The sequence below is a fragment of the Malania oleifera genome, chromosome 9 (assembly GCF_029873635.1).
Source record: "Malania oleifera isolate guangnan ecotype guangnan chromosome 9, ASM2987363v1, whole genome shotgun sequence".
In the NCBI taxonomy this organism is placed as follows: domain Eukaryota; kingdom Viridiplantae; phylum Streptophyta; class Magnoliopsida; order Santalales; family Ximeniaceae; genus Malania; species Malania oleifera.
In genome coordinates, this window is record NC_080425.1 from 14,899,119 (window position 1) to 14,918,189 (window position 19,071).

General features: G+C 33.6%; 2 protein-coding genes across 3 annotated transcripts in view; one reads left to right on the forward strand and one right to left on the reverse strand.

The window, feature by feature from the left end:
• The first annotated feature begins 8,910 nt into the window (after positions 1 to 8,910).
• LOC131164312 (phosphomevalonate kinase, peroxisomal) overlaps positions 8,911 to 19,071 on the forward strand; it is a 51,717-nt gene continuing 41,556 nt past the window's right edge. Inside the window, exon 1 of one of the 2 annotated variants that reach the window (XM_058121414.1) lies at positions 8,911 to 9,204. The gene's annotated coding sequence lies outside the window, so the exon portion shown is untranslated. The remainder of the gene's footprint in view (positions 9,205 to 19,071) is intronic. The other variant, XM_058121413.1, reaches the window with a different exon arrangement.
• LOC131163370 (uncharacterized) lies at positions 16,593 to 18,070 on the reverse strand. The gene is made up of 3 exons (XM_058119965.1): positions 17,404 to 18,070; positions 16,765 to 17,112; positions 16,593 to 16,675 (listed from the first exon to the last, which is right to left on the reverse strand). Exons 1-3 carry the CDS (start codon positions 18,068 to 18,070, stop codon positions 16,593 to 16,595), a joined length of 1,098 nt encoding a protein of 365 aa, XP_057975948.1.

The window sequence follows — 19,071 nt, forward strand, 5'->3', positions numbered from 1 at the left end:
TTTGAACCTCCGAGGTTTGGTAGACCAGACTGAGTTCGGTTGATCGAACTTTATGAACTTTGGTCGACCAGGTCCTTTTGAACTTGGTGGTTCGGTTGACTAGGGCGTTGGGGCTTCCCACGTGTCCGTTCGATCGACTAGGGTGTTGCTTTACTTTTCTAGTCGGTCAACTGAAGGGTCAAACTGTTGACTCTGGCGAGGTTCGGTCGATCGAGGGTCTTTAGTACACTTGGGTTCGGTCGACCGACCATATGAAACTTTCAATTTTGGTCCAATTTGTCTTTTGAAATCACCCCTATTGTCATGATGATCACTTGTAAGATATATAAAAACTTTTTCATGCAATGTATTGAGACCAATGGTCAGTCTAAGGTCTTTAAGGGTGCCCTACGGTCATTTGGTTCCCTATGGTCAATCTATGGTCATGTTGAGCTTATTATACACATCATGCATGCTATGCATTATTACATACCAAATATAAAACAAAATGCATTACAAATTAAGAACATAAGTCTTCTTCTTCATCTCTGCTCTTCTGTCTTTTGTGGAAAAAGCCAGTTGATGTGAGCTTTAAGATCTATTTTAGCTTCCATTTTTGCTTTCCTTATGTGTGTTGGAATTTAAGTTTGTTCACATGCTAAATACACACATAAGATACTGGTGTTTCAACAGCATCAAAATAGAGATCGAACTCAAAAAGCCAATAATAAGGGAAGAAATTGATGAGAGAGAGTGGGAGAACCGTAGCATATAAGAGAGAGAGAGTGTGTTTTTAATTTTTCCATGAAAATGAGCTTAATTTGTACTTATAAGCTACTGTCCCAAGGGAAACCGTCTACGGTTTTCCTAAAACTGTTAATGGTTTGATCTTTAACCAAACCGATTCTTATTGTTTTACCCTAACTGGACCTCGATAACTCAAAACCGTCGACGATTTTCCTAAACTCCACAAAATCGTCGAACATTTTTCCTAAACTCTACAAAACCGTCGACGGTTTGGTCTACACCAAACCAAAGTTCCCTTTTTCTTTATTATTTTTATCACTTCTATTTCCTGGGTCTCTACAATAGTGATGTAAAGAACAAAGGGAGATGCTTGTAGGAGGAAATTGTCGCCGGTTTGCTCGACGGTTTGGCATTAGCAAGGAAACTGTCGACGGTTATAGGAGTAGTCTGCGAGGGAATCACTTTTTGTCTCAAACCATCGACGATTTGGCTGAAACTGTCGACGGTGTTGTTCGACACAAATATGAAAATTTGAATCGAAGATTAGTAAATTGGGGGGATTTGGAGGATTTTCCTCCAGGATTTTATGTAGGGCCTTCTGTGCGCATAAGGTTGATAAATATACATGTAACCCCAATGTAAGCTTGCACAATCTAATAGTGAAAAATCAGCCATTGCTCCCTTGGATGTAGGCACATTGCCGGACCACATAAATCATATGTCTTTTGTCTACTGTTTTTCAATTACTCTGTGTGTGATTGTGATATTGTGCTTGCTTGATCCATATATTCATCATTGATTATTTTGCATCAATTGTTCTGGTTTGATTTGAGTTGTGCGTGATCCAGCCATGTGTTTAACTCTAACAGTTGGTGTTAGAGCACCGATTGTTCCAACATATGTGAATGTCGTTTGTGAAATTTTTTCCACTTAAAAGATGTAGTTGCTCTTATGAAATTTAGAACACGTTCAACTACTTACATATGCTCATCTACCTATAATCACTATGTGTTTGATTTGTGAGAATAATAATTTTATTCTGAATTTATTCCCAATGAAATAACTATTTTATATTTTGTTCATTTTTGCAGGAGAATAACCATTCCTTGGGCAATGCCTATTTCAAGCAAATGCAAAATTTGAATTCTTAAAGTCTATTTGGTATCATTGCTATTTTTAATTTTTTATAATAAAAAAAAAATTATAAAAATATATTTACTTCTGTTGTCAATTTTTTATTTGTATTATTGATTTTAAGTTGTAAGCATGTAATGGTTTCAATTGTTTTGACAACTTGCTCTAAAAATATAGAAATAGTTTTTTGATTAAATTATTAATTTATATAATTTTTAATTAAATTAAAATTTGAGATATACATAAATTTTTAAAAATAATAATAAAGGTAATTACAAAATATTTTTATTATTTTTTAATTGTGATTTTTTTATTGTAAAGTAAAATTTAAAAGTATTATAATTTAAATAAACAAATATAATAAATATTGTTTTTATTATAGTAATTTTTTAATATATATTATTTGTAATTTTGATATTTTTATAATATTTTGATTTAAAAGTAAAAATAAGTAATTTCTTATTTAAAATTTTAATATTTATTATTATTTTTTTTATAAATATTAATTAAATATGTTAATTTATATTTCTAATTTTTGATACGCTCCAACATTTGGGCGTGAGTACTCATTATTCCAAATACCATTTATAGTCTTTTCATGCTATTTACGATACTTATGTTCTTTTTCTAGCATAATGAACTTGTCCCACCAACGAATTTTGAAAATCTTCATAAGGTTCTTGAATGGCCAAATGAACTGTCTTCTGGTAAAACCAAGACATAATCGCAACAGAAGATCCAAGTGATCATAAAATATGAACAAAAGGAGAAGAAGGCTTGCAGTCTCTTCAAGGCGTCCTTTTGAATAATCAATTGGAAGCTTAAATTTTTTTCTGAATAAATCAAAATCATCTCTAATATTTTTTGGGAAAATTCCAGCTTCAGCACCGAAGTAAGAAAATCAGGTGAGAAACCATTTTGGAAAATTCTTTATAATTTTCTAGTCAAAATGGACGAACCAAGAGTAAGTAAAATTTCTTACATAAAAAACATAGTACCAGACTTTTTGGTAATTTTGGTAATCATAGGTTTGAGGAATGAAAATTCCTTTAAATTCTTTTGATGTTCGAGGATGTTGTCCCCATACTGAGGGAGTAATAACTTTAATAATTTTTTATTTTGAAAAGTTTATTTTTTGAGGATCTTGAAGATCATAAGATGATTGATAATAACCGAATTTGTTTCAATAAGAATTAATTCGTAAAATCTTCTGTCCTTGATAATATCTGGAGTGTCAAAATGACATCCTTTGAAAAAACATTTTTTGATAACTTCAAATGGTTGAGAAGCTTACCATTCAGCTTCAACTGGAAAAAGATCTTCGTAAATATTTTTGGTAAAATATCCCTTTGGAGAATCTTTTGATGGAGAAGGTCTGGGTGAAGACACCTTCCCTTCCATGATGTCTTTGAAGCTAGGGGTTTGAGGTTTTGAGGGTCTTTCAAGTGGGGAGAATCTATTGGTTAATGGAATTTTTTCTGGGGTTTTTGAAGAAGAGGCTTTGGAGTAAAGGTCACTCGCGGTTTGTCTTCTGGCCATAGTTTCCCTGTAAGAATTCTCTTGTTAAAAAATCCGGAATTGAGTTTGAAATTCCTTTAATAAATTCGATTTGGAAGTCAAAAACAGAAAGAATTACTTGCCATCTTGCAAAAATTTATTTTGAAACAAGATTTTTGACGTCTTTCTCAATAATATTTTTTGCACTGGCGCAATCAATTCGGAGTAAAAATTCTTTGTTAATTAAATCATCTTGAAACTTTTGAATACACAAAACAATTGAAAGCATCTCTTTTTTGATGGTGGAGTAATTGATTTGAGGACCTGACCAGGCTCCTGAGTGAAATCTAACTAGGGTTTCTTTTGAATTAATTCTTTGTTTAAGTACACCTCCAAATCCTTCATTAGAGGCATCTGTTTCAACAATCATAAAGGCTTCTAGGTCAGGAAGACTAAGGCATGGTAACGTTTTAACTAAAGTTTTTACTTTGATAATAATTTGAGTACATTCATTATCCCAAATTGGAGGATTTTTCTTAAGTCTTTTAAATAATGGTTTAATTAGAATTCTAATATTTGGAATAAAATCTGCCACGTAATTAAGACATCCTAAGAATCTTTGTAATTGATTTTTGTTGGTAATTTCATTTGGAAACTTATCGGCAAATTCTAAGGATCTTTGAATTAGGGTAATTTTATTCTAATAAATTTGGTGTCCAAGGAATCTAATATTAGTTTGAAACAATTTAATCTTTGGTTTAGAACTGACCAAGCCGTTCTTTTTAACAATATGATAAAAAGTATTTAAATGCTTAAAATGTTGACTAATTGACTCAGAGTAAACAAGGACATCGTCAATATAGACGATTGTGAAATTTGTATAATTATTAAAAATTTCATTCATAATATTTTGAAATTCTGAAGGGGCATTTTTGAGTCCAAATGGCATAACATTGCATTCGTAATGTCCGAATGGTACCGTAAATGCAGTCTTGTATTTATCTTCTTCAGCAATCTATATTTGCCAGAATCCTGACTTCATATCAAATTTTGAATATATTGAAGCAGTATTAAGTCTATTGAGTAAATCTCTTTTGTTAGGTATTGGATATTTAATCCATTGTAAGGCTTTATTTAAAGGTTTGTAATTAATAACAAGTCTTGGGGCTCCTCTTTCTATTTCAGCTTGATTCTAAACGTAGAAAACTGCACAGCTCCAAGGAGATTTACTTTTCCTTATTAATTTTTTATTGAGTAAATCTTGAATTTCTTTTTTACAGTACTCAAGTAACTCTTTATTCATTTGAATTGGTCTCGCTTTCATAGGTATTTTTTCTTCATTAAAACTTTTAACATAAGGTAGTTTGATTAAATGTTTCTTTCTGTCCCAAAAAGCATTTGGGAGGTCAGAACAGACTTCTTTTTCAAGTTTTTCTTTGAATAAATAAATTTGTCTTTTAATTTATGGATTTTGGATCTGTTCCTCAATTTTTTTATGATAAATTTCTCTTGATAAAGATTTAATATGCTTTTGTTTATTTTGAATAAGATTTATTTTACTTATTCCTAAATCCTTAAGTGTGTTAATTTCTTTTTCATGCATTTTGTCAATAAATTCAAACGTAATTTCTTGATTAATTATTGAAGTAGATATTCCTTTTTCATTTACCGTAAAAGGGTAAATCATTGTAAAGAAGGGGGTTCCAAGTATAATTTCTTGTTGCATATTTTTGACAAGTACAAAGGTGTTTCTAAGACAAATGTTGTCTTTACAAATGTGAACGTTAGAGATTTTGTATTGTATTTTGAGTGTAGAATTCGTTGCACTAAATAATTGAACTTTTGTTTTTTCATAATAACAAGTAGGAATAAGTCCTTCTTGAATACAATTAAGGTCTGCTCCTGTGTCTAAAAGAGCACAGCCTTTAAGAACAAAATCTTTGTTAATAACAATCTTGATTTCTGAGTACCATTTATGAATATTTACTTTTGATAAATAATGAAGAAATCCTTGATTAATTTGAAAATCATCTTCATCATCTGAATTGATTTTTTCTTTTCCTTTATTAATCTTTTCGATTTTTGAATTTAAATGAAGCATTTCCTGTTTAAATTCTTCACTTTGTTCCTTTAACTTCTTTATTTCTTCTTTGGTTTGATTACCTTCTCTTTGTAAATCTTGAATGGATAAATTTTCTTTTGGTAATACTTCTTTATCTTTGAATCTATTGAATATTTCTTCAAGATTATAGCCTTCATTAATTTTGGGAAGTTTATCTTTTTCTAAATTTCTTTTCAACTTTTGTAAATACTTATTCTTAATTTATGGTTCTTGAATATGCTCAATCATTTCCAGAATAATTTCATTTCTCTCTGAAATAACATTAACGGATTTTGAGCATTTATTGCAAGAACAAAATCCTAAGTCTTCTTCACACGATTCTTCTGAAGAGGTACTTTGACTAAGGGATTCAGAGCTTGTAATTATTTCATTAATAAACTCCTTTTCAGATGAACTGGAGTAATAGGTTTCTGATTCTTCTGAATCACTATTGATAATTAAATTAAGCATTTGTCTTTTTAATTTCTTTCCTATATTAAGTTCTTTTATTTCTTGCTTAACTCTACAATCTCTCGCGTAATGTCCCTTTTTGCCACACTTGAAGCATGTTTTTTGATGCTTAAACTTTTGAGGTTTCTCTTTCTTTTGAGGCTTTGAAGTTTCTTCAACCTTTTTCTTTTTCTTCTTATAATATTTTTTATCGTAATTTTTGTAATATTTTTTGGATGGTTTATATTTTTTATAAGTCTTCTTTAAGTGCTTTCTTGAAGGTGCTTGAATTTTCTCATACACATACTGGGCACAAAAGTCTCCAAGTTCACCTTTGTTTCTTTTGAACTCAGACTTCATCTGAGATTGCATCTTAAGCTCATTGCATAATTTAAGACCTTCATGATTAATTGTGCAAACAATTTGACCATAAGTTATTGATTCATAATTTGTTCCCAGAGTTTCTTTAACACGATCTCTAACTCTTTGAGCGAAAAGTTTTGGTAATCCACTAATGAATTTTTTTTTTCCAAAATCCAGACCTTCCGTCTGGTCTACTCATGACTTTGGCGATAAAAATATCTTTGTACCATTGAAAATCTGATAATTTTGGACAAGTAAGGTTTAGAAGAATTACACTATTCTTCTCATGATGACTACTTTGTTCACCTATGAATTGTCTAAAGATTGACCAAATAAGTGCTGCAACAGCATCACTTTCTTGAGTAGCAATTCCATTTTCTTCCTTAACTTTTTTTGATTCGTAAATCTATCTTTTTTCTAAAAGAGTGAGATAATGATCCCACCATTCTCTAAGAGTTCCAGTGAAACCATGAGAAAGAAGTGAAACAATTTGCTCTTCACTGGCTCTGTTTGAATGAAGTCTATAGGCAGTTGCTGCCATAGCCATTTGATGTAAAAAAGAATGAAGTTGATGTTCTATTAGACCATCAATTCTCCATTCATGAATTTCGTTTCCTTGAAAGTTTCTTTGTGGAAGAAGATCATTAGATTCTTCTGATAAAAGACTCGGTGGAGTAGGTTTTGCATAATAAGTTCTTTGACTTTGACTCTTCCAGTCTTTGATTTTGTTAAGGTCAAAGCTTTCTTTTGTGAAGTTAGATTCAAGAGCATTAATTGCTGCTTCTCTAGATTTTGTATTAATCTTAAGGTTTGAAGTTTGACTAACTAGTTCATCAATTCTTTTGATAAGTTATTCATTTTGTTTGTCAAAGTTGAAATTCTTAAGATTTTGATCAATTATGTCAAACTTAATTGGTTCTTCCAGTTTTTCTTTTGATCCGCTTGATTCACCTTTTTCATAAGTACTAATATTCTTAATTTCAGTAAGGTTCTCTAGATGCTCTTCAATCCTTGTTGATTGAGTAGCTATTGATCTAAGCATCTGATTATTTTGACTAATTAATTGATCAACTTCACCTTTTCCTTTTGATTCTTTAAAGGGTGATGCTAAAATTTTTGTTCCTTTATAATTGAATTTAATTGAATTTTCTGGAGGATGGACTAACTTGACAAAGTAATTGTCATTTGTTTTCTAGTTTTTAACAGGATTTTGAATAACATTGATTTCTTGTATTTCTTTGACAAATTTGAAGAAAGGAATATTTTCTTTTAACCGTTTCATCTCTGTAAACCATTCTGTCTTAATTTGTTCTCTTTCTTCATGATTGTATTTCTTGAGAAATAGTTTTCTATTCTTTTCATTAAGATTATGATGGTAGTCTCTTTCGATTATTTTCATATCTGGCTCAAATTCTGAATTAATTACCATAATGTTTTTCCTTTGATTTTCTTCATAAAGGTTTTCTCTTTGTTCTTCTATTAAGATTTGTGATTCTGTTGGAGAACTAGATTCAAGAATTTCTTGATAATATCCTTGAGGTATTTCTGGACCAAAGTCGACACCTTTTAACTTAAGATTTGGTTCGACATAAGTGTAGAGACTTGAAATACTCTTTCTTCATAAATCAATTGGTTGTTTAGAAGTTTGTCCTAAACTCTGACTTCTCGTGAGTAAGGGTTGAAAGTTAATTTTAACGTTTCCTTCGTTGTCTAGAACAATTTTTGTGGCCATCGTCTTTTGTCTTTCTAGAATAATTTGATGGTCTGTTTCGTTTAAATTTGTGAATTCCCACTCTCCCCCAGCCTGAATCTCATTCCATAGAAGTTTCTTGGGATGAGAGGCAAAGGATTTTATATTATAATTGGCTTGTAACATAAGAGTTTCTCCTTTTTCACTTGTTTGGATTGAATTTGGTAATATTGTTGAAGTTGTTGCTTTATAATAAATTTGATAAATAAGTTCAAGGTTTGAGCTTCTTGAATCCATATTATAACCTTTAGTTTGAATGTCTAAAGTTAATAGTTTGTACAATGATTCATCATTAAGATTTGCCCTAATATTTGGATAATATTCAAAATAAATTGGACCTTTAGCAATATTGGATTCTAACATACCTAAAAGAGAGTCATTGAATTCATGATGTCTGGCATTACGAAGAACAATACAAACTGGTTTGTTAAGTCCCGCTCTTGTTAAAGGAAATAATCCTACTTGGACCATTCCTATGTGAAGTTTATCATATTTTGACTTAAGTGAACTTAAGTTCTTTTTGATTAAATTATTAATTTATATAATTTTTAATTAAATTAAAATTTTAGATATACATAAATGTTTAAAAATAATAATAAAGGTAATTACAAAATATTTTTATTATTTTTTAATTGTGATTTTTTTATTGTAAAGTAAAATTTAAAAGTATTATAATTTAAATAAACAAATATAATAAATATTGTTTTTATTATGGTAATTTTTTAATATATATTATTTGTAATTTTGATATTTGTTATAATATTTTGATTTAAAAGTAAAAATAAATAATTTCTTAATTAAAATTTTAATATTTATTATTATTTTTTTATAAATATTAATTAAATATGTTAATTTATATTTCTAATTTTTGATATGCTCCAACATTTGGGCGCGAGTACCCATTATTCCAAATACCATTTTTCCAATAATTACCCCCGCATCATAACCCGACACCCCCCACGACTCTTGCTCATTTCGACAACCCCCAACCATAGTTTCCTCTCTCATTCTCTGAATCAACAGGAAACCCTAGCTCGCCAAGCCTTGTTCGCGATCTCGATTGTTTTCGAGTGGGTTCTTCGTCGGATTCTGAGTGATTGTGGTCGAGTTGAGTTCTTGGAGCGTTGGGTTTAGGGTTCTTCCAACCCTTGCTACACTGTTCTTCGATTGGGTTCTTCACTAGGTACCTTCGTTGCTTGAAGTCTCTTTCTCTCAGCTCTGTACCGAAAATGTTTGGTTCTTCTTGTTTTCATTTTTTTTCTTAGGTTATAGTAAATTGACAAGAAGAGAAGTGAGCATTTGATCTTACGTCTGCGTTTGCGGGGGAGCTCAGACACATGAATGTTGGATTGGGGGTTGCGGAGCAGCCTGCGACCAAATCCAGCACCGAGGCAGCTGGTTTCGAAGGCTGAGGGAAATTGGACGCCAAATAATCAACCTTGTGTTCATAAATTTTGCCATTTCGATCCGGCTTGTACCAGATGGTGCCTTGAAATTGCCCCTCTGCCTCCCATGGAACCCTGGCAACACCCCTCAACTTCCATCATAATCAATATGTTGTTCTCCGACACTTGCCAAATCCTAAGAGCCTCCAGCAGAACTTCCCAAAACAGCGCACGCCCCTGAAACCTCATTTGAATTGTCAAATTCACCCAAAAAGTAGACTTGAGGATTTCTCTCAGAAATCAAAACCATAACCCTAGAAAAAAAATTGAACGAATACCCAGATGAGGAGAGGACATAATCCATAGAAATGTGTTTACTCAGATTATAGCAGCTGCTCCATATATATGTGAAATATTTATTTTTATTTTTTATGGGGTTAAGGTATAAATGGGATAACAATGAGAAACATTTAAAGGCAGAAACTATTTTTTTTAAAAAAAGTTCACTTGTGTTCAAATTTCTACTCATTTGTGAGTTTGCTCCAAATCGAAAAGTGGAGTGAAAATTTGGGTGAAGTTGGTTCTCATTGTCCTTTTAATCCCCTAGTAAGCAGAGTGTTGCATGTCCTGGTTCTGACCCTTTCTTTTAACCATCAATGAGACAAAATTGTTATTTTAACCTTCCATTCTCAACCAATTGGTCTTTGATTTTTTATGTAACAGCTCCTCTTCAATTGAAAAAAGATGCATAAGATTTCTCATCTTAATTGATACAAATTCTAAGCTACCATTCGATTAATGCGTATTAATTTGCTCCTTGCCAAGCTCATGTCTTATCTCATTGATTTTCAATGCTAAATTTGTGAAGTTTCTTTTCTGAAGAGCTTTGAGATTACCCTTCAACACTTTTAGCTTGATATACAAGGTGTATGTAGGAGTACCATTAACTATAGTATTCCCTGAATCATTGACAATTTTTAGGAACTCTTCTTTTTCTAGTCCAACAATTCAAAAACATAAATGGACATGTCATGTTTTGCTGCCCTATTGACTGAGTAAAAACCATATTTGCCTGATAATGATCAAATATGCCAGTTGGTAAGAATTCTACTCTCAAGTGAGGAAAGAACTATTACAGGATGTAGAGGTCAAGACCCTGCCTAGTTTCTTGGCTATGAAGTCCTCCTTTATTGTATTTGCCCAAACATGTAGGATTATGTTAGGGAATTCATCTAGAGTTGCTTCACACAAGAAATCCTTAAAAGTCATTAGTTCCTGATAATCTGCAACTTATAAACCATCTTACAGAGGTTTTTCTTTAAGTTTCTAAAGATTTATTTCAATGAAAATTTCAAATTTAAGTTCTTTATTGGGGTTACAAAACCTTGGAACTCATCTTCAACAACACATGTTATAGTCACTTAGTGCATGTTGTTTTCTGTGCGTTTGGTGAAATTTCTCAATTGGAGATGCTACGTTCTAACTTGTGACTATGAAGACATGACATAGCTGACTTATCTTAATTCAACCAAAAAGCTACTAATTGCTACATCATCATTGGTAGAAAATTGTAAGATAATACAAAGATTTGAATATCAATTTCCTCCTAAAATCCTGAGATACATAGACTAATTAGAATTTGAGGAGTAGTGTAGATTGGGTTTTTGTGTGGAGGCTTTCAAGATAAAAATTATTGACAACAACCTTTTTAGACAACTTGTACAGTTGGATACTTTTTTTTTGGATAAAGTATATCATTGTCTTTAAACTTCGGATACTTTTTTTTTTGGGGATAAATTATATCATTATCCTTAAACTTTGCTGAAATTTCATTGCATCTCTGAAACTTTAATCTACTTCAATTATGTGCTAAAACCATTTGACTTTGTGCAATGTAGTCCTAAGGTAGCCGAATGTAATCCAGAGTAGTCAAAAGTGCGTCTTAGGCATGAGGTGTAGTGGGGTGACAAGGCTAGTGCCTCATCAGGCCTTCGAACCAGCACAACCTTCATCCTTGAGCCTTTGAACTCGCACGAAACACCTTCATCTTCTAGCCTTCAGGCCTTCATTAGCAAGAGAGCCTTCGAAAGAGCCCTTCATCTTTGAGGGTCAAGCCTTTGAACTAGTATGACCATTGTCTTCGAGTCTTTGAGCCTTTTGCCAGCCAAAGGGCCTTCACTAGAGCCTTCGAACAAGCGAGCGACTTCGAGCCATTGAGTTGTCAACTTGTCATTTCCAGTCTTCGTGATTCGTCAGGCTGCTTCAAACTAGTAAGTCTTCTTCTTCTTCTTTGTCTTCTTTAGTATTTTGCTGTTGTTGTGCCTTCTTCTTCTTCTTCTTCTTCGCCTTGTTCTTCTTCTTCAGTTCTTCTTTTACTTCTTCTTCTTCTTCAATTCTTCTACTGCTTCTTCTTCTTCTACTTCTTTTTTCAGTTCTTGTTTTGCTTCTTCTTCTTCTTTCCAGTTCTTTTGCTTCTTCTCCTTTTTCAATTCTTTTTCCGCTTCTTCTTCTTCTTTTTCTTTTGCTTCTTATTTTTTTCAATTCTTCTTCTACTTCTCCTTCTACTCTTGGCAAGTTATAGATTAACTTGCATTAAGCCACTATGTTAATGTTTTTGGGCTTCGGCCTGACAATTTCATTTCCTTTATCTAATTTGAAGCTTGAAATCTTGCATGCTCAATTACTTATGTTGAACTATGTTTGTTTCACTTGGAACTTGGTTATCATAATTTTTGTGCATTTATGTTTTGGTATTGAATATTGGGCATTTTAAATTTAATATCACTATTGATGTGTTTTTGTATATCAATTACCCTTCAAATAGGCATTGTACACAATTTTAATAATTGTGCGCTCCCGCCTTCTTCTCGCACCTCGCACGTCGGCTTCAAGTACCCTTTGCGCTTCACGGCCTCAGTGCGCCTTGCGTCTTTGACTACTGTGATGTTACCCCAATTTGGCGATTTTTGCTGAGTTGGATGCTTAGTAAAACACATGGGAAGTAGTTGGGAGATTTCCCGCCTCTCCAACACTTCCATCCCTTTATTTTTTGTTGTGTTCTTATTTCTCATTATTGAGAACACAGACCAGAGGTACTATTCTGACCCAACAGATGGTGATTATGATTTTCCAGTAGGTGACTTGCAAATATTCCTAGGAGGTGCTTTTTTGATTTTGAAAAAAACTGAAATTTAAGTAAATACACAAATTTGGCTTTGCACAACCTAGATAATTCAACATAAATAATTGCATTAAAAAACACAAAACCAAACTTGCATTTCAGTTTTAGGTTGCTTTGAAAGATGCATATGCATAATCAGTTATAATTCCAATCCCTCTACTACAAAGCATCGAAATAATTAGTGCATATTATCAAAAAAATAAAAATAAAAATAAAAATCAATTTAATACCACCTTAATGCATGTAGGGCTAGTTTTTTGCTATGGATTGAGTTAGTGTCCTTGATTTCCTATAAACCCTAATCTGATCATAGTGATGCCTTTTCTTGTCCGAATTTCCTAAACATCTCTTAAGCTAGACATTCCTCATGACCTTTGCATGTCTGTTCCACTGCAAGTAATCTCCTACTTGGTTCCATAGTAGTTAAAAGCACGCCTGAGGCGCAAGGCGCAGTGAGGCGAAGATGCTTGCGCCTTATACCAGGTGGGGCGAGGTGACCTGCAAGAGGCGACCCTAGGCGAGATGAGGCGCAGTGGGGCGCGAGGCGCGCCTTGTGAATTTTTAAGTCATTCAAAGGAGAGAAATAGCCCAAGCCAGACCCGTATCCCTCATTCGACTCAAACGAATAGAGCCCTAGCCCGTTTCGACCCTTCGAAGCCCTTCGTGAGTTCGTTTGCGAGCCTTTCCCTGCACGACTTCGTTTCGAACCAGTCGGAGCCCTCGCGAGTTCGTCTGCCTGCCTTCGAAGCAGTCGTGAGTTCGTTTGACTGCCTTCGAACACGACGTGAGTTCGTCACGTCGTCTTCAACATTTCGAACTAGCTGTGAGATCGTCTTTAAGCCTTCGAACCTTTGTAAGTCTTCTTCTTCTTCTGCTGCTTGCGTCCTGCTGCCTGCTACTCTTCTTCTTCTTCTTCTTCTTCTTCTTCCTGCTGCTTGCTTGCTGCGTGCTGCTGACTGCTGACTGCTGCCTGCTGCCTGCTCTTTTTCTTCTTCTTCTTCTTCTTCTTTATATGTAAGCTTATAAATTAAATATTTGGTTAATTAATGTAAGCTTATAAATTATAACTAATACATAATATTTATTCTTTTTACAGAAATTTAGCTACTGTTTTTTAATTTATAATATTTAGTTTAATTAATGTAAGTTTATAAATTATAACTAATACATAATATTTATTCTTTTTATTGAAATTTAGCTACTGTTTTTTAATTTGTTTGGAAATGCATTATATAAGTCTTAAATTTTAAATGGGTTATTGTCTGTTAGGCTATTAGCTACTAATACAAAATGAGTTATTACCTAATTTGCCTGAAATATATGATGCATTGTTTTTTCAGTTAGGATACGGGATACCAAGTCTAAAATCTTAAATGGGTTCTAGTTCTGGATGTGAGGCCTCGGCAAAGAAAGATCCCGCATGGAAGTATGCACATTTGGAGGATCAGAAAAATAGAAATAATTTGACTTGCAATTTTTGTGGTAAAGTCACAAGGGGGGAATATTTCGGGCAAAACAACACCTTGTCAAAGGATTTCAAAATGTGAAAGAATGCTCTAAGTGCCCTGCTCATGTACGTGAGGAGATTAAAGAGTATATGTTGAAGAAAGATATGGAAAAGGAGGAAAATGAGTTATTGCCCGACTTTGATGATATAGATCATTACGGTGAAGATGAAGAAGATGAAGTTCAAGAAATTGAAATTTGTGGCAAGAGAGTGCTTACTAGTGATGGAAGTAAAAATCATACCAATCCAACTTGAAGAAACCAAAACAGAAGGGGCCTATAGACTTGTTTTTTACTCTTGATCCAAAGAAAGCGGTTCAAGTTAGGAAAGAAGGGAAGATGAAGCAAACATCAATAAATGATGCGTGCAAGAAAGAACTAAGAAAAAAGGCAATGGGAGATTTTGCTAGGTAGATGTATGATGCTGGAATACCATTTAATGCTGTACGTTTGAGCAGCTTTGCAGTGGCACTTGAATCGATTGGACAATATAGTCCTGGAATAAAGCCACTTAGCTATCATGAAGTGAGAGTTCCTTACCTAAAGGAGGAAGTTAGTTGAATGAAAGAGTTGTTGAAGGTCCATAAGGAGGACTGGACAAAATATGGCTGCTCAATTATGTCTGATGGTTGGAGAGATTCGGTTGCTAATAAGGACATAATAAACTTCTTAGTGAACTCTCCAAGGGGATCAATATTCATCAAGTCTATTGATGCTTCTAATCTTGTAAAGAATGCAGATAGAATGTACAAATTACTTGATGAGATGGTAGAGGAAATTGGAGAATCAAATGTGATTCAAGTGGTAATTGACAATGCGTCAAATTATGTTGCAGCAGGTAAGAACTTATTTTTAGAACTACTTTCTATAGTTTATATATTGTTTATTTTAATATTTTAATGGCTTCATTCTTTGATTTTTGAACAGGGAGATTGCTGGACTAAATAACCCCCCGCATCACACTAGATCAAGAATAAGTACAAATATGCCATCATCGTCTAGAGGAAAAGGAAGGGCTTCATCTAGTAGTGCAACCAGTGTTAGGGGTCGGACCACAATGTTGGAACTTGTAGATGAGGATGAAATCCAAGTGGATAGTGCAGAGGAGACGGAAGAGGAAAAAGATGTTGGAGAAAACAGTTCTGATGATGAAGAGGAAGATGATGATATCTTCGCTGACTTAGTTGATGATGAGTGATGAGTGATGATTGAGGAGGATTTTTAGATTTTATACTTTGAAATCTTTTATTGTACTCTTTTCTTTTGATGTTGAACTATGTTGAATTGTTGATGCTTTTGGGCTTCGTCTTGGCAATTTTATTAAATTTCCAATTTTGTTATTGAATGTTTTGGCATTTTAAATTCTAATATTACTAGATATTCATATGTTCATATATAAATTACCCCAAATGGATATTTTACACCATTTTAATAAAGGTGAGGCGCGCGCCTTCGCCTCGCGCCTCGGCTTCAAAGACCCTTTGCGCCTCGGCTCGCCTCGCGCCTATGACTACTATGCTTGGTTCCATTGTTGATTTAAAGTGCTTTCACGTCGATAAAAATAATTGAATGAACTTACATATGACCATTTCAGGACCACAGTACGGCAGTTAATATAGTTTTAGGATCTACTTGAAACAAATTAATGTTTCATGACTAATTGTAACTCAGGTGAAATTTTGAAGACCAATCGTCTAGTTTTTTTTTATCCATTTTCTTTCTTAAATAAGCTTTTCAAGTAGATTCTTCAGATGTGTTGTATGGAAAGATTTCTTGGGAATTGATCTTATGAGCTAATCATATATTGAGCCTAATGTTTTAAAAGGCAAATGCGTAAGGCGAGGCGTTTTACCCTCAGTGAGGCGAGGCATAAGCCTCAAGGTGTTGAGGCATAAGCATTTTGGGACTATATATTTTTAAATAATTAATAAATAAAATAAATTTATATATAGTATAAAAAGGAGAAAAATTTCTTTCTTAAATAAGCTTTTCAAGTAGATTCTTCAGATGCGTTGTATGGAAAGATTTCTTGGGAATTGATCTTATGAGCTAATCATATATTGAGCCTAATGTTTTAAAAGGCAAAGGCGTAAGGCAAGGCGTTTTACCCTCAGTGAGGCGAGGCGTAAGCCTCAAGGTGTTGAGGCATAAGCATTTTGGGACTATATATTTTTAAATAATTAATAAATAAAATAAATTTATATATAGTATAAAAAGGAGAAAAACATTAGAATAATGGAGAAAAAAATAAGAAAACATAATTCTTAAGTACCGTATAGATCAATTTAGCTAACAAATTCAAACAATGCATGTTAAAAAGTAAGCATGAGCCATAACATTACAAAAAGAAGAGAAAAAGCCAAATTAAATTATCACAATGTCTCATCATCCAAGATTCTAAGAATCTAAATCTAAATCAACAAAGTTCAAAGGGAACTATCAGGTCTTTATCAAAGTCTTTGTCTTCATCAAACTCATCTATAGTAGGAGTTCTTCCACTTAAAATTCCCCTTTTCCCCCCTCAACATCATCGTCTTCCTCAATTGTGACCAATGTTGGCCTTTTGCCTTTGTCTTGAGTGCCTAGATATTCAATAAAGCTATAGGTTAGGAGTTAGGAGAAATGGAGAATTATAAATAAGTAGATTCAAAAACTATTGATATGTACGTACTCAAGTTCTCATAATAATCACTAATCTTTATTCTGCTAGGAATTATAGAATGCGAGCTACTAGAAGTTTGTGTTGCTTGGGCATCATCTACTTCAAAAGTTACCATGGGCAAAGCTCTACTAGTATCAACTTCAAAGAGATTTTCATCATCAAACCAAGTAGTATCTTTTGGGAGGACAGGTTCTTCCTTCTCGGTGATCCACTCATCATCTGAAGCTACTTCCTTCACCAATATTGGATCGTAATTTTGTCTTCTTAGAGCTCTCTCCCTTAGTTTGGTGTTGTACTTCACATAAACTAGAACATTCAATCTTTTGTGCTCTAATCTATTCCTTTTTTCATATGAATCTACAATTGAGTTTAAGCCTTTTAAATTTTTAGATATTAGTAGATATTTTCATATTTTAGTGAAATGATAATAACATGGCATTTGTAAGAACTAAGAATGTGCTCAAATGTGCTCCAAATTCCTCTCACATCCATTAGCACTACATGTTAGGCTAAGAACAGGACTAGCAAACTTTGTCAATTCTATGGTTTTTGTCCCAAAACGCTTCCGCCAATCGGTTGCAAAAGAAGAAACACATATCTAAGTTCTAAGTTGTAAGAAGAAACAAGGATAGAATACTACTAATTAACTAATTTTTATTGAAGAATTATTCTTATTGGGGCTTCTCAACATTCTAGAGTCAATGGCCACTCGAGTCCCAAATTCCCCTCGTGTATTATCAAACAAATCCAGTTGGGTGTCTGCAACTAGCCTCGCTTCATATCTCAACATTCTATCAATGCATTCAAATAATCCTTTCTTCACTTCTTCACAATCAAAGAAGTTCTCCTTATAACGCAATTGGAGATGTAGATAATATCCCACAACATGTAAAGGGTGATGAAGTTGTGGAGTCCATCTATCATTTATTTTTCTCCAAATGGGTCCATACTTCTGGGCATTTCTAGAAAAATTTGCAGCAATTTTTCCCTTCACCGAATCCATCAACTCATAGATAAACCCCATGGCTGGTCTTTCTTCAGAATCAACTTCCCTTAGAGCATACACAAGAGGGGCAACACTCTTGATAACATAAGCCGCGTGAGGCCAAAAAAGTTGGTCAAATGAAACAATTGAGTGAGTCCTTATACCTTCATGCATTTTTGCATATGTAGAAGTGCACCACATCTCCAAAGAGAACATAGATTGGAGGCCTCGCTTTTGTTTGTAGATTCTTTGAGGTGTCAAAAATGCAGTAGCAAAGCGCGTCACTGTTGGACGGATGAGTTCTTTGTTGTTGGTGAAATGCTTCCTCATCATTGCAAGTACATAGGAATGATTATAAATAAATTCCAATACAATTTCTCCCTCTTTTCCATGAGCTTCTTTCCACCATTTATCTTGTTCTTTGTATTATCAGTCATCACCTGCACAACATTCTCCTCACCAACTTCCTCAATCACCTCATCCATATATTTAAAACATCAAATCACCATTTTTTATAAAATCAGAAGCATCAATGGATTTTAGAAACTATGTACTAGCAGGACTATTTCACAAGGAAATTAATCAAGACCCTTGAGCACCCATCAGTCCATCTATCAATCATGATAGACCATCCATATTCCTTCCAAGCTTTTTTGTGCTCTTTCAACATGCCATCGATGTCTTTCACTTCATCTTTACATGTCCTCATCTCTTGCATATATGGAGGCTCGAAACCTGGCCTATAATTATTAATACCATCCACCATAACACGCCAATATACGTCATCCATCAAACTATATGGTAAAACATTGTTGAACACACAACAACCAACTTTACTACACACTTCATTTCTCTCTTCCTTATTCCATTTTGAGTTTAGAGTTGCTTGTTTGGTTAGCGAAGATGCGAATTTGTCCATTGGACCTCTAGCCCTAGGATTAAGGCCACTCCCACTATTCTGTTGCTCAAGATCTCCAACTGATGGAGAAGTAGCACTTTGAGTCCTTCCTTTTGGACCCTTCCCAATCTCTTCAAGAAGATCATTTTTGACACTTCTCTTCTTGGAATTTTTCAAGAGCGATCTTGCACTCATCTCTCACGTTTTGAGGAGCTTTTGGGCAAGGTTTCATTCCCTTCCTTGTACCAGCCAAATGATGTTGAAATCTTGCGAAGTCCCACTGCAAGTTTGGTCACAAAATTTGCATCTAAAATATTTTTCTCCATCAACTTCTTTTATGTATTTTCAAATAAAATCTTTTTTCCGCCCATTTGATTCACCTTTAGACATGTTTTTGTTTATTGAACAGGAACAATCAGCAGCTGCAGCTGGA